General features: G+C 46.6%; 1 protein-coding gene across 1 annotated transcript in view; it reads left to right on the forward strand.

The window, feature by feature from the left end:
* Window positions 1-15,441: 15,441 nt before the first annotated feature.
* Window positions 15,442-15,959, forward strand: part of POLR1E (RNA polymerase I subunit E) — a 140,794-nt gene continuing 140,276 nt past the window's right edge. The window contains exon 1 of the mRNA XM_063914661.1: window positions 15,442-15,635. Within this exon, the coding sequence (XP_063770731.1) occupies window positions 15,575-15,635 (61 nt within the window). The 5' untranslated portion in view covers window positions 15,442-15,574. The remainder of the gene's footprint in view (window positions 15,636-15,959) is intronic.

The raw sequence follows: 15,959 nt of genomic DNA on the forward strand, positions 1-15,959 counted from the left end.
TGTGAATGATCGTAGCTGTGGTAAATTTAGCACCGCTACGATCAACTCGGAATGACCCCCTTTGCACACAGAGATGGAAAGGTTTCTTCACAGTAAGGACAATACGTATTTGGAACTCCCTGCCAGAGAGAGTAGTAATGGTGGACTCTGTCACTACTTTTAAGAATGGGCTAAATCAATTCCAAATGGATAAGGATATACAGGGTTATGGTGGGTAAATCTGACACTATAGTTAAAGAAACAAAAATTAAAAAAATAGGAATAAGCATAACTGCTAAACATTCACCACAATTAAGATTAGTTTTAAAAATATTACATTGTAGATCACTAACAGGTTGAACTCGATGGATAAATTGTCTTTTTTCAACCCCAGAAACTATGTTACTATTTGGCTGGGGAGCAGTGACAGGGCAACACTCGTTTCAGGGTTGTCACAGCTGTGGTTATTTGTGAATCCGGAGGCTGAGCGGATTCGGTTTTACTCGGTTTTACTTGGTTCTCAAAACCGAATCTTATTGGCTATCCAAAACACATGACATCAGTGAGCCAATAAGATTCGGTTTTGAGAACCGAGTAAAACCGAGTAAAACCGAATCCGCTCATCATTCCGGACTAGGACTAGATACTGAGTCTGGTCTTGAGAGTTGTGGACAGAACTGGGCAGGCTTTATAAAAGATCTACTCATGCAGACGTGGCAGGTTGGCTGAGAGATTAGGGTAGAAGGTGACCAGCTAAGAGAGTACTGGAACACTGGTGGAGTGAGCCACCAGTGCAACAGATAGCTGGGTTGTCACCAATACTGATTGTTTTTGTGAAGACTGAAATGTTCTGATGATGAATGTCAGAATGCTGGCTGGAGCCAGCAAGGCAGAAATGTAGAATGCTGGCCAGAACCAGCACAGCAGGTTTTCCGGATGCTGGACGGAACCAGCGGAGTAGATTTGCAGAAGGCTGGGCGGAACCAGCACAGCAGGTTTTCCAGATGTCGGGATTGGCTTTCCGACAAGGCAGATTTTCCAGATGACGTGATTGGCTTTCCGACAAGGCAGATTTTCCAGATTTCGGGATTGGCTTTCTGACAAGGGAGGTTTTTCAGATGTCGGGATTGACTTTCCGACAAGGAAGGTTTTCCAGATGTTGGGATTGGCTTTCCGACAATTCAGGTTTTCCAGATGTTGGGAAATGGCTTTCCAACAAGGCAGGTTTTCCAGATGTTGGGATTGGCTTTTCGACAAGGCAGGTTTTCCAGATGTCTGGATTGGCTTTCCAACAAGGCAGGTTTTGAGGATTCTGGACGGAACCAGCACAGCAGAAGTTCTGAATGCGGGATGGAACCAGCTAGGCAGGAGTTTCTGGAGTGCTGGGCAGAACCAGCAATGCAGGTTTTCTATGAATGCTGGATGGAGACAGCAATGCAGGTTTTCTGGTGTGCTGGAGGGAACCAGCAATGCAGATTTTCTGAAATGCTGGATGAAGACAGCAATGCAGGTTTTCTTAATGTTGGGCGGAACCAGCAAGGTAAGTGTTCAGAAGGCTAGACGAAACCAGCAAGGCATAGATGCCGTGATGGAATGCAGAAGAGTCTTTAGGTGCACTGGGATAGCACACCAGTGCACTTGGACACGCTGTGATGGAAATAGCGGTATGGCCCTTTAAGATCAGCCAGAGAGTCAGGTGGTGCTGTGATGGTAATAGCACTCTGTCTAATACAGCTGAAGAAGCAGGCGCTCACTACAGGCTGAAAGACAACAAAGCACTGACAGCTTGCCAGTGCTGGGATTTGGAACTTATAGCTCTTACTCACTGCTGACTGGATGAGGGAGTCACATGATGAGAAAGTGATTCCAGATTGGGCCCAGGAAGGTCAGCTGACCAGTAACTCTCATGGCAATGTCCATAGCTAATTTTGGAGGGAATTCCGGCATGGTGTAGTTTGCAGAGGTAGACAGTAATGGCCTCAGGCTTGAGAGCACAGGGAGATGTTTCTGGTGACCACTGTACTTGTGGATGCTGGCACGGAAGCATAGGACAGCATGAAGAGGCTTGCTGAATTCAGCATTCACACAGAAGTTTAATCATCACAAGTGCAACTCGTTAGCAAGTCTTACTTTCCAGATAGAGATCTCATCACTCAGGGAACTCATGGTACTGATGAGCTGTTTATCCCAGCCAGCAGAAAACACAAAGAATACAGTTCAAATGGCAGAGTTAAGTCAACGAATGATATGATTTTAGTCAGGATTGTGACAAGGGTCGTTGGACCAGGGTAGAATCTCTGCTTCCAATCAATATACTAGAGTTGAGAGCAGTGTTCAATGCACTGACTCTGGCTCGCCCTATTCTGCAGAACAGAGCAGTTCAAGTTCAGTCAGGCAATACCAAGGTGGCACTCAAAGCCGCATTGCAATGATGGAAGTGTCCAAGATCCTGCGTTGGGCGGAACGCTATCTTTTGGCCATATCGGCGGTGTTCATCCCGGGTGTACTCAATTGTGAAGCTGACTTCCTCAGTTGTCAGGATGTTCACACTGAAGAGTGGGCTCTTCATCCCATGGTCTTTCAACTCTTGGTAGACAGATGGGGACTTCCAGACGTGGATCTCATAGCCTCTCGACACAATCACAAGGTTCCGGTCTTCGTATCTCAAACCAAGGATCCTCAGGCAGCATTCGTGGATGCACTGGCTTTCCCATGGACCTTCCATCTGCCTTACATCTTCCCTCTGCTGTCACTTCTACCCCGGTGTTAGGCGCCGAGGGTCCGCCCGTCAGTGCGGCCCGGCGCCTAGCAACTAGGGACGCCGCAGGCAGACAGCCGCCGGCTCCCTAGCAACGCTAGACGCCGGGCGCACGGAGCCGATCAGACCCTAGCAACGGGGACGCCACGGTTGGACCGCGTTCCCCGTTGCTGGGTCTTAATTAATCAGTGCAAGTGTATTCTGGCCGTGCAGCATGCAGCTGCACGGCATCATTATGTGATTACCCTGTCTGGATTATGATTGGAGGGCTCCCAAATTTAAGCACTCTCAGGACTTCTCACAGACGCCGGTGATAGCTTCCTGTTTGCTGTGTCAGTTACAGAGAGTTTCCAGTCCTGCTCAATCCGGTTGTTCCTGTCCTCAGTGATCCAGTACTCGGAATTTGTCATCTATTCCTGGAGTCCGACCGAGCACCTTTAACATCCTGTGGTGTTCGTGAGTCGCGGCGTAGCCGTGTGTTGCGGCTTGACCGCTTACTATTTATTATTTAGTTTCTTTGTGTTCCGGAGCTTTTGCGGAGGATTCCGCTCCCACAAATCCACTCTGGTATCCAGCGGTGCTGGATAGGAGTAACGGATCAGTGGATCTTTTGGTTGTCCTTTTCCCTGGCGGTTTGTCCGCACATACTTTTGGTTTAAGTTAGATAGCTTGTAACCCCTGGCCTGGTTGCTTAGTCAGAGGGCCCCTTGTTATCACCCTGTCTCGGATTTCCCTTTGTCTCCCATTAAGACCTGAGGGGGCATCGGGGTTGGGCAGACATAATCCGCCCTTCGAACGCGGCTGCCATGGGCTCAAGCAACCATAGTCTCGCAGGGGATTTCTGATAACACGGGCGAGACAACGGAGTTAGGGCGCCAGGGGTTACTAGGCTTTCCTGCTCCCGTAACCAGCAAATCTTTCCAGTACCCAGACCTCTGCCATAAGATCTCCTCTGGTCTGGAGTACGGGAATCATAACATTATCACCGGCCAGACTAAAATTTAAAATTAAACAGGAGTTAATTTTTTCCCTTATTCAGTTGGGAGATTTGTCAGCCTCATGAATCCCACCGGTGTTGGGCCAAATCCTGGCCAGCTTTTAGTTAGTCAGATTCAAGAGCTTACTCAGATGGTTCAGGATCTGTCCCTTCGGGTGAGGTCACAGGAAGATCTGTTACGGACTTCCCCGAGGGTCATTCCTGAACCAAAAATGCATCTGCCTGACCGTTTTTCTGGGGATAGAAAGCAGTTTTTTAATTTTAAAGAGTTGTGTAAACTGTATTTTCGTTTAAGACCAGTCTCCTCAGGTACGGAATCTCAGCGGGTAGGAATTATTATTTCTTTGCTACAGGGGGATCCTCAGACCTGGGCTTTTGGTTTAAAGACAGACGATCCGGCTTTATTGTCTGTAGACGCCTTTCTGGGGTCTTTAGGGCTATTGTATGACGACCCTGATAGAGAGGCATCCGCCGAGAGTCAGTTGCGTGCTCTCAGACAGGGTAGGAATCCCGCAGAGATTTATTGTACGGAGTTTCGCCGTTGGTCGAACGACTGTGGATGGAATGACCCAGCCCTGCGCAGTCAGTTTCGCCTCGGCTTATCCGAGTCTATAAAAGACAGTCTCCTTCAGTATCCCGCTCCTGAGACTCTCGATAAACTCATGGAGCTCTCTATTAAGATTGATCGTCGTCTCAGAGAGCGGAGGGCTGAAAAAGGAGCATCTGTCGGGTCTACTCCTTGTGTTTTTTCCATTCCTGTGGACATAGAGGAGCCCATGCAGATAGGCCTCTCCAAACTGTCTCCTGAAGAAAGAACCAGAAGGCAAAATTCTGGTCTTTGTTTATACTGTGGGGGTAAGGGACATTTTGCCCGTAGTTGTCCGAACAAGTCGGGAAACGCCTCGACCAAGTGAGTTGTGAGGGGGTTCACTTTGGTCTGCAGCTTATCTCCTCAAATAATTCACTGTTATTTCCAGCTAAAGTTTCCTTTGGCAGCCTCTGTTCCTCGGTCTCGGCTTTTGTGGACAGTGGAGCTGCAGGGAACTTTATGGATTTTACATGGGCCAAGGCCTTAGGTATTCCTCAGTTAGCCTTGGGTAGGTGTATCACCATGCATGGTTTAGATGGGAGTCCCTTGTCCAATGGGGTTATTTCTCTCTGTACACCTCCTGTTCTACTTTCGGTAGGAGCTCTGCATTCTGAAAAGATTGAGTTTTTCCTTACCCATTGCCCAGCAGTTCCTGTGGTTCTGGGTCACCCTTGGCTGGCCTTTCATAATCCCATCATTGATTGGCAGTCGGGGGAGATCTTACAATGGGGTACCATCTGTAATAAGGAATGTATTACGCTTCCCATCAGAATAGCTGCTGTCATTCCCGCACCCATTCCTGTGGAATACCAGGATTTTGTTGATGTATTTTCCAAGGGCAATGCGGATATTCTGCCTCCCCATAGGCCTTATGATTGTGCTATTGAGTTAATTCCTGGTGCCACTTTGCCTAAGGGAAGGTTATATGCATTGTCCGGACCTGAAACTGTGGCCATGAATGAGTATGTTAAAGAAAGCCTAGGGAAAGGATTTATCAGGCCATCTAAATCCCCTTTAAGTGCAGGCTTCTTCTTCGTGGAGAAGAAGGATGGATCACTCAGACCTTGCATTGACTTTAGAGCCTTGAATAAAATCTCAGTAAAGAATACTTACCCTTTGCCGCTGATTTCTGTCCTCTTTGATCAGCTACGTTCGGCTGTGATTTTTTCTAAGATTGGCCTGAGAGGAGCATATAACCTTATCAGAATCAAGTCAGGGGATGAGTGGAAAACGGCATTCAGTACTCAGTCAGGCCACTATGAGTATCTGGTTATGCCATTCGGCCTGTCCAACGCTCCGGCAGTTTTCCAGGATCTCATTAACGATGTGCTCCGTGAATTTCTTGGAAGATTCGTTGTAGTCTACTTAGACGATATTTTGATATATTCTGACTCTATAGAACAACATGTTACCCAGGTGCGTCAGGTTCTAAAAAAATTACGTGAAAATCACCTATATGCCAAGCTGGAGAAGTGTGAATTTCATGTCACGGAGGTATCCTTTTTAGGGTACATTATTTCCCCTCGGGGATTCTGTATGGAACCAAAGAAGCTCCAAGCCATCCTTAGTTGGGCGCAACCCACCAATTTAAAAGCAATTCAGCGCTTTTTAGGGTTTGCGAATTACTATAGAAGATTTATTCACTCTTTCTCTGACCTAGTTGCTCCCATTGTGGCACTGACTAAGAAGGGAGCAGATCCTACCAACTGGTCACGTGAAGCGGAGTTATCTTTTCAGGCATTGAAACAAGCCTTTCTCTCAGCCCCTGTCCTCAGACATCCCAACCCAGAATTGCCTTTCATTGTTGAGGTTGATGCCTCGGAGGTTGGAGTAGGGGCTATCCTATCTCAGAAGGATCCGGATTCCCTAGAATTACATCCCTGTGCCTTTATGTCCAGGAAATTCTCGTCTGCTGAATCCAACTACGATGTTGGTAACCGGGAATTACTGGCTATTAAATGGGCTTTCGAGGAGTGGAGGCATTGGCTTGAAGGAGCCACTCATACCATTTCAGTTTTGACTGATCACAAAAATCTTCAATACATTGAATCAGCTAAACGGCTGAATGCCCGGCAAGCTCGTTGGGCTTTATTTTTTACTCGTTTCAAGTTCATTATCACCTTCAGGCCAGGTTCCAAGAATACCAAGGCAGATGCCCTGTCACGCAGTTTTCTTCCAGTTCAAGACAACAGTCCTGTTACTCCCATACTTCCGTCTTCAGTCATTCGGGCAGGCCTCACACAAGATTTATTTACCCAGTTAAAGCAACTTCAACATCAAGCTCCTGGAAATACTCCTGCTGGTCGTCTTTATGTCCCCGAGTTTTTGAGAGCAACGGTTTTGACGGAGTTTCACGATAGCAAAGTTGCCGGGCATCCGGGGATCGCTAAAACCTTTGAATTAGTTTCTCGCTCGGTATGGTGGCCTGGTCTTTCCAAAGACATTAAGGAGTTTGTTTTTTCTTGTCAGGTCTGTGCACAGCATAAGGTTCCCCGTTCCTTGCCTATCGGTCAACTTATGCCCTTGAATGTTCCTCTTAGGCCATGGTCTCATATTTCCATGGATTTTGTGGTGGACCTTCCTCTGTCAGCCGGATGCCGAGTCATATGGGTGGTAGTGGACCGTTTTAGCAAAATGGCCCATTTCATTGCTCTTCCCCGATTGCCATCTGCCCAGGGATTGGCAGTCTTGTTCCTCCGCCATGTTTTCAGACTCCATGGGTTACCCACTGATATTGTTTCTGATCGGGGTCCACAATTCATTGCACAATTTTGGAAGTCTTTTTGTGCCTCATTAAAGATGAAATTATCTTTAACGTCTGGCTACCATCCCCAATCCAACGGGCAGACTGAGCGAGTTAATCAATCATTAAAACAATATTTGCGTTTGTACTCGGCCAAACTCCAAAATGACTGGTCTGAGTTTCTTCCGTTAGCAGAGTTTGCTTACAACAATGCCTGTCATTCCTCCACCAATGTATCTCCATTTTTTACAGTTTTTGGTTTTCACCCCAGAGCTAATTCCTTTTTTCAACATTCCTCTGTCTCCTCACTGACCTTGACCTCTCATCTCAAACTCATTTGGAGAAAAGTGCACCTGGCTCTCAGAAAAGCGGCATTTCGGGAGAAAAAATTTTCTGACAGGCTCCGGCGGCCGTGCACTTTTAAAGTTGGAGATAGGGTATGGTTGTCGACTCGCAACATTAAACTTCGACAAACCTCAGCCAGATTGGGTCCTAAATTTATTGGACCATTTCATATTATCAAAAAAGTCAATCCAGTGGCTTTCCGGTTACGTTTACCAAAAACTTTACGGATCAGAAATACCTTCCATTGCTCCTTGTTAAAACCATATGTTTCGTCCAGTAGATTTCCTCGCAAGATCTCTCAGGGGAAATCACCAATAGATGTACAGGGTCAGCAGGAGTTCTTAGTGGAGAAGGTTCTCGATTCCAAGTTGTCCCGGGGTCGGCTTTATTTTTTGGTACATTGGAGAGGTTATGGTCCAGAAGAAAGGTCTTGGGTCCTGGATGAGGATCTCCATGCCCCGAGGCTCAAAAGGGCATTTTTTCGAGAATTTCCTCAGAAACCTGGCCTTAGGGGCTCCTTGACCCCTCCTCAAGGGGGGGGGTACTGTTAGGCGCCGAGGGTCCGCCCGTCAGTGCGGCCCGGCGCCTAGCAACTAGGGACGCCGCAGGCAGACAGCCGCCGGCTCCCTAGCAACGCTAGACGCCGGGCGCACGGAGCCGATCAGACCCTAGCAACGGGGATGCCACGGTTGGACCGCGTTCCCCGTTGCTGGGTCTTAATTAATCAGTGCAAGTGTATTCTGGCCGTGCAGCATGCAGCTGCACGGCATCATTATGTGATTACCCTGTCTGGATTATGATTGGAGGGCTCCCAAATTTAAGCACTCTCAGGACTTCTCACAGACGCCGGTGATAGCTTCCTGTTTGCTGTGTCAGTTACAGAGAGTTTCCAGTCCTGCTCAATCCGGTTGTTCCTGTCCTCAGTGATCCAGTACTCGGAATTTGTCATCTATTCCTGGAGTCCGACCGAGCACCTTTAACATCCTGTGGTGTTCGTGAGTCGCGGCGTAGCCGTGTGTTGCGGCTTGACCGCTTACTATTTATTATTTAGTTTCTTTGTGTTCCGGAGCTTTTGCGGAGGATTCCGCTCCCACAAATCCACTCTGGTATCCAGCGGTGCTGGATAGGAGTAACGGATCAGTGGATCTTTTGGTTGTCCTTTTCCCTGGCGGTTTGTCCGCACATACTTTTGGTTTAAGTTAGATAGCTTGTAACCCCTGGCCTGGTTGCTTAGTCAGAGGGCCCCTTGTTATCACCCTGTCTCGGATTTCCCTTTGTCTCCCATTAAGACCTGAGGGGGGATCGGGGTTGGGCAGACATAATCCGCCCTTCGAACGCGGCTGCCATGGGCTCAAGCAACCATAGTCTCGCAGGGGATTTCTGATAACACGGGCGAGACAACGGAGTTAGGGCGCCAGGGGTTACTAGGCTTTCCTGCTCCGGTAACCAGCATATCTTTCCAGTACCCAGACCTCTGCCATAAGATCTCCTCTGGTCTGGAGTACGGGAATCATAACACCCGGGTTCTTTGGCAGTTCAAACAAGAAGGAGAAAAGCACATTCTCATTGCTCCAGCCTGGCCCAGACATCACTGGTTCTCAGATCTCCAGGGACTCTCGGCAGAGCAACTCCTTCTACTTCCTCAGCGATGGGACCTTCTACGTCATGGTCCTTGCCTTCATCCGGACCTGGCCCGGCTGTCTTTGACGGAGTGGCTCTAGAAGCTTCACTTCCGATGTCAAAAGTTTTTTCTGAGGTAGTTGTACAAACTAAGCTGAAGACCCGCAAACCGGCCTCTGACCATATATATTATAGGGTATGGCACGCTTACTTCACTTATGCGCTGCTAAGCTTTATGATGCCACTAAGTTCAGGACTTCCAGAATTCTGGATTTTCTTCAAAGAGGTTTAAACCTAAGCCTTCGTCTCTCTCAAGGAACACATTTCTGTCTTGTCTGTATGGTTCAATGCAAGATTGCCTCCATTCCGTATATGTACACACATTCCTACAGGGTGTTATTCACATTCAGCCTCCCTATGTCCCTCTGGTGACACCATGGGATCTGTCTATTGTGTTTGAGGCTTTTCATGACGCTCCTTTGAAACTTCTTGAATCTGTAGACCTCAAATGGCTGACGACCAAAGTTTTCTTCCTACTGGCTATTGCCTCGGCAAGGAGAGTTTCGGACTTAAGTGCATTATCCTGTCGTCCTCCCTTTTTGATTTTCCACCGTGATAGAGCAGTTCTCCGAACTAGACCTGGTCACCTTCTGAAGGTGGTTTCCTCGTTTCATCTTAACCAAGAGATTCTGGTATCGGCCTTAATCTTGCTGGACTTGTCGGCTAAAGAGCGTTCTTTAGATGTGGTTAGGGCTCTACTTGTCTGTGTGGACCGTGCTGCCTCCTTTAGATGTTCTTATGTCCTTTTTGTCCTTTTTGGTTTTCACAAACGTTGCTGGCCTGCTAATAAGCAAATGCTGGACAGATGGATTAGAATTGTGATTGCACAAGCTTACACTCTACCCTTTCTACTCAGTCTGTAGGACCTTCTTGGGCGGCACGCCTTGGAGTGTCCGCTGAACAATTGTGCAAGGCGATTACGTGGTCTTCGATATACATGTTTCTTAGGTTTTATGCCTTTGACACATTTGCCTCCCAGGATGCTTCTTTTGGATGCCAGATTCTCTTATCCGCTCAGGTGTGTCCCCTCCCTTGAAATACTGCTTTGGGACATCCCCGATGTTTCCTGTGGAAACCCTATGTACCCTGCTGCAGAAAAAAAGAGTTATGGTAGACTTACCTTTGTTAACTCTCTTTCTGCAAAGTACATAGGGTCCACAGGGCGCCCACCGTGACACACCTGGCCTCTCTGGGTTTGTTTGGCATTGGCCTCTGGTTCCTTTTCCTGTCAGTGAGAATGTGTTCTTGTGTGCCTAAGATGTTTCTTCTCTCCTTTCTGCTTGCTGCACTGGACTACTTAACGAAACTGAGCTACCAGTACCTGGAGGCAGAATTATAGAGGAGCAAAGCTATGCATCCTTGGACAGCTAAAGCTTTAACTGTTTGGTGCCCGGATGCCTCATCCACCACTACACCCCCAATGTTTACCTGTGGACCCTATGTACTTTGCAGAAAGAGCGTTAACAATGGTAAGTATACTATAACTCTTCTTCTTAACTCCGCCCCATACTTACCGACTTTCCTACCCCCTCCTCCATGCATAGGAGGGACAGCAGCTGCAGTGTGTGTGGGGGTGTGTGGCCTGGCCTCGCAATTGCATCATCGTGGCACTGTCCTTCACTATACAGTGCTGAGAAAACAGGCATTGTATAGTGGGGGGTGGGGCTACGATAACCTCTCCCGCTCAGACCACCCAACTGTGCTAAGTAAGTGGGTGGCCGCGGGGATTATGAGCAGCGGGATGGGAGTGCCAGAGACTTACCCACCTTTCTGAGGGGCCGAGAGCACCATCCAATTTTTGGGAGCCTCCCAACCATTCTGGGAGAGTAGGCAAGTATACACCACCCATGACAGACTCCAGTGGCAAACGCAGGATTTCTAGAGCAGGGTTTCCAAATACAATCCACAATCTCCCACTCTGCGGAACATTGAAGCAAGTGTGGGAGTCTGGCGCAGCTGTAGAAGAACCTAGTAATGACCCTGGACATTATTGCACACATTGGTCTTTTTATACACTGGATACTAGATGGAATGCGGTATTAATATTGAACACTATGGTCTATGGTTTAGGCTGTATTAAATATTTAAATAATATAAATAAGATAAGTAGTCAGGAAAAGGTTAAACATACCATAATAAATAAATACACAAAGATAATAGAACCAGTACTGCATTTTCTAAGCACACATTCTCCCACCTTGTGATAAGGCTCCTGTCTTTTCTTCTTGGTAGCTTCTCTTTGGTACAGTACACTGATTAAGGATTCAAATCCACACACACAGCAAATTTGGTAGAAGAAGCTGCTACCACTGGGCATGTGCAGCAGCTCTGCTCTGTCCCTTAAACTGCATGATGTGGCGGCAGCTCTAATAATAGTATTATATATCACTGCTATTGTTGTCATAAGTTGAGCCATTTGCCAAGAGTAGGGGGGTTTCCGGGCAACCAGAAACCCCCTTTGCATTAGCCTATGGACTCAACAGACAAGTCATATTTTAGCACCTTAAGACAAAGCTGTGTAAGTGGTGCCTCATCAGCAAATGTGAAAGCAGAGGCTGACAGCAATCCCCAGCTCACTGAATATACAGGTAGGGAGGCCAATCCCAGGGCATTTTTTCAATCCTGGGTATCGGGATTAAAAAACTCTCATTCCTGGGATCACAAGATTGAGTTGGCCATTGAAAATATAATTCATGGCCCAGCAGCACAGGCCAACAGGTAAAAAAACAAAGCTTTTATTTTTCCTGTGGTCCTTTGCTGGGCCATGAATGTTATTTTATTCCTGTGCTGTTATGTTAGGGCTCAGCTGGGGCCCCAACACCACAGGTAAGAATAAATAACATTAATGGCCCACAGCCCCAGCCCACAGGCCAACAGCCCCACAAACAACCCCCATCTACAACACAGAAATAATCAAATAAAATATAAATAATCATATGTATATACTCACACCACCCCCGCACAGATTGAAATAACTAATGGTCTCACCCAGTCCTCCTCTCCTCTAAGAGGGTCAAGCAGGGCCCAGGCAGTGGCACTGTCTCACTGGGGCTGGGCTGGCCTTTGTGGCACTGGTCTGCAGAAGCAGGGCTCCCTCCTCCTCCCGAGTCCCATCCTGACTCCCGCAGTCCACTTTCAGTGACACTGGCAGAGTCATTAGGACAGAGTACTGCTGCGCAGGTGCAGCTGACGGAGTGGGGCTGCGTGGGGTTGCGCTGCGTGACCTCTGACTTCACGCGGCGCAGCACACAGCTGGGCAGTATCTGAGCCGAGTACTAAGCACTGCCCGACAGAAAAGAAACAGGAACTTCTAATCCCAGGATTCAAATTCCGGTAACTTTGCCCATCTATCCCGATCCTGAGATTGGCCTCCCTATATACAGGTATGACTGGCAATAATAATTATTTTGTAAAAAAATCAACATCAGGGTAAATTTTTCAAAACGTTGCTTGATGCATGGGAGATATCGTTTTTTGCGAAATGAAGGGCTTCTGTCTATCAAAACCACCTGCTGGTGAAAAATATTGCAGCAGCCTTCACCGGGGCCTTTTGAGATGCCTATTTATTATGGACAGCTCCAGTACAAGTACTGCCACCAGAGCCAGATTTAAGGGCCCATACACTACGGGCAGGATCGCCCAAGATACACTGTATGCTGTCCTTTTGCATACAATGTATCTTGGACGATCCCAGCCATGCCTGCGGGGTCGGACCAGATTGAATGCACAGCACATTCAATCTGGAGGATCCGATCCGATGCTCACGGGAACGCGTACCGGATCAGATCGGAAACGCCTCCAAAATGCCAGTTTTCATCCGATATGTCGGGCCGAATGCCCGAAATCGGATGAAATCGGGCATTATCGTCCTAGTGTATGGGGCCCTTAAGACTTCATGGGGTCCTAAGCAAGTTACTGGTTCGCCCCCCCCACACACACACTTTTTTTTTTTCCGTAGTACGCCGTAGGATTTATTTTTTGTGGTAGATGGGGAGTTGACAGGACTGCCTTAAACTACAAATATATTACAGGCACCTGGACACAATAACAAAAATAATTAGTAAATGAACCATCATCCTGAATTAATGTGCTAGTAAAAGCTAAAAATTGATAGGGATCCAATCGGAATCCTCCCAGCACCTGCCGTGGTCGCCACGGCTGTCTGTGCATGTGCAGGTGGACTCCTCCTAGGGCTGATACACAAAAGGGCCTAGTTTGTAAAGGACATCTCTTAAACAGGAGAGCTGTCCTTTGCCATTTTAGCCACATATGCTAATACATATGCGATTAGTAGCGGAAATCAGATACAATTAAATATCTCCCCTGCGATCTCCCATTACTTTAGACAGGAGATCAGGCGCGATAAACAATTGAATACCACCCACAGTGTCAGTGACTTTGTGGACAGTGGAGGAGAAGGGGGCCAGCAGTCAGGTCAAAGCAGATACACACAATACAACTGCCTGTAAGTTAACTGCTGATGTTGCAGCCTGCAGGGCAAAGTGGAGGGGGAGGAGGAGACGGGGACTTGCACCCTGACTGGTTCTAGACACTGCCGTAATTAGACCTAGAAATATTTTACCAGCGGTGCACACCCTAATGTAATGTACTACGCACGCCTATGATCGTATATCATACATCAACAGGATAGGAGGTACTAAGTTCTCTAGTCTATTTCAAAATTTAGACTAAGCCCTTGGGATGTCATTGATAGATCTCATGCCATTCAATCCAGTGCCCAAACTCCCCTATTCCTATCCAAGATATGCTCCTGAGGTTCATGGAGGATGGACACAATGTCCTTTCAGTTGAAGGACGTCTCACTACCATTTGGTGTCCAACCTCTGACACTCTGAGAGTCTTGCACAAAATCAAGATAGACCAAGTGACCATTCTTGTTTACTTGGCCATCCAAAATTTGGTTTCCATAGATAACCCATCTCTGAATTATAGCACAAATTAGGGCTCTATTGGGAATGTTTCATGAGAACAGCAGATGTGCTAGAACCCCTTCAACAATATATGTGGATGGTAACTCCACAACAGCTTTAATTACTGCATGTTTAAGGCCACAGACTATGGCAAGATACAGACCTATGTTTATTGAGTTTATCAGATGGTGTTCCCAAATATGTTAGACTCAATTGCCCTTATTTATCAATGAGTGATAAATTGCACCAGCCAATCACCTCCTAACATCCATGTCACAGGCTGGGTTTGAAAAATGACAGGAGGGGATTGGCTGGTGTAATTTATTACTCACAGAGAAATTTATCACTCATTGATAAATAAGGGCATATATATCTGAATGCGGCTGCATACGATTCAGAATCAGGCCCAAAGCGCAATCTCTGTTAAATGTGGAATATATTAGGGGCCCAATTATCAAGCCTTGGAGAGTGATAAATTGCACGGTGATAAAGTACCAGCCAATCAGCTCCTAACTGCCATGTTACAGGCTGTGTTTGAAAAATGACAGGGGCTTATTGGTTGGTACTTTATCACTGTACTATTTATCACTCTCCAAGGCTTGATAAATCTGTACATTAGTATGCAATTAACTTGATATTGGGACTGGTTGGAGACAGGGACTGGTTGGAGACAATAGTCCTTTTTATAGACAAAAAAAATAGACAAGTAGGAGGGAGGTACTCTGAGTCTGTGTTATGTGGAAGAGGTCGTGTCATTGGGAAGTTGGTTGCTAAGGGCATATAATAAGAATATGAAGCTTTTTCCCTGCTTTATGAAAACCTCAGCTTTTAATGCAGCATCAACTTTAAGGAGTGTTGAATCCTTATGGGAAATTTAATACAGAATTCAAGGAGAAATTTTCCTAAATTCAAAATCATGTTGGGAAAATGAACAATAATTGGAAGAGATTAAAGAGATTAGAACTGAGGTAAACGTCATACATACAAAATTGCCCTTATCATAACAAAATGTTGAGAATTGTTTATCAGACTGTTCACACAACAGTGTGATCCAGTCTCTGGGGACTGGTACTAAGATTAGTCATGTTCTGCAGTCACAACGTAATGCGCAACAGGAGATCAAACTGGGATTTTAACAATAAATACAAGACACAGACACAGACACAGACACAGACACAGACACAGACACAGACACAGACACACACACACACACACACACACACACACACACACACACACACACACACACACACACAGTTTATTAGCAAACGTTCACAATATCATCTAGACTCAAATAAAACTGAGGCAAAATGCTCCTTTACGCAAACCCGAAGAATATAGTAACTTGCATTTGTAGGAATGCTATGCATATTATATTTATATTTCAGCAGATGTTTAAACCACAGTAGGCCCAGTAGAGGGCGCTATTTGCTGTGGCACGCATGGAAAGCTGGGTCTCTTTGCTGTGGTGTGTGTACGTCTGCTCGTCTGCTCCTCCCAGAAGCCGCTGCTCAGTGCACAACGTGGGTGACGGAGGCTCTACTACACAAACATGGCTGCCGGTAGAGCTAGATTGGAGTACAGTGGCGACCCTGAGCGGCCAGCCGTGCTGGGTGAGACAATACATGATATTATAAGTACTGAAAGTATAGAATGCCATGTAAATATCTTTATATGCAGTTGCAGCAGCTTTCCATTATGATCTGTATTGTGGGGGTATACGTTACTGTGTGGGCTGAAAGAGAAAGATGTTTCATACTTTTAAAGTTGTTAGAACGTGTGTATATTTACTTGATAGTGACTTTGACAAGCACCTCTGCATCTCCTGGTTACTGCTTTTTAGTTTAGTTATTATCCTTTAGTTACTATTAGGTGCAGATTATGTTCGCCACGGGGTCTAAACTCTGCCATGAGCTTTTCAATTAGGGCTGCTACCT

The sequence above is a fragment of the Pseudophryne corroboree genome, chromosome 1 (assembly GCF_028390025.1).
Source record: "Pseudophryne corroboree isolate aPseCor3 chromosome 1, aPseCor3.hap2, whole genome shotgun sequence".
Lineage (NCBI taxonomy): Eukaryota > Metazoa > Chordata > Amphibia > Anura > Myobatrachidae > Pseudophryne > Pseudophryne corroboree.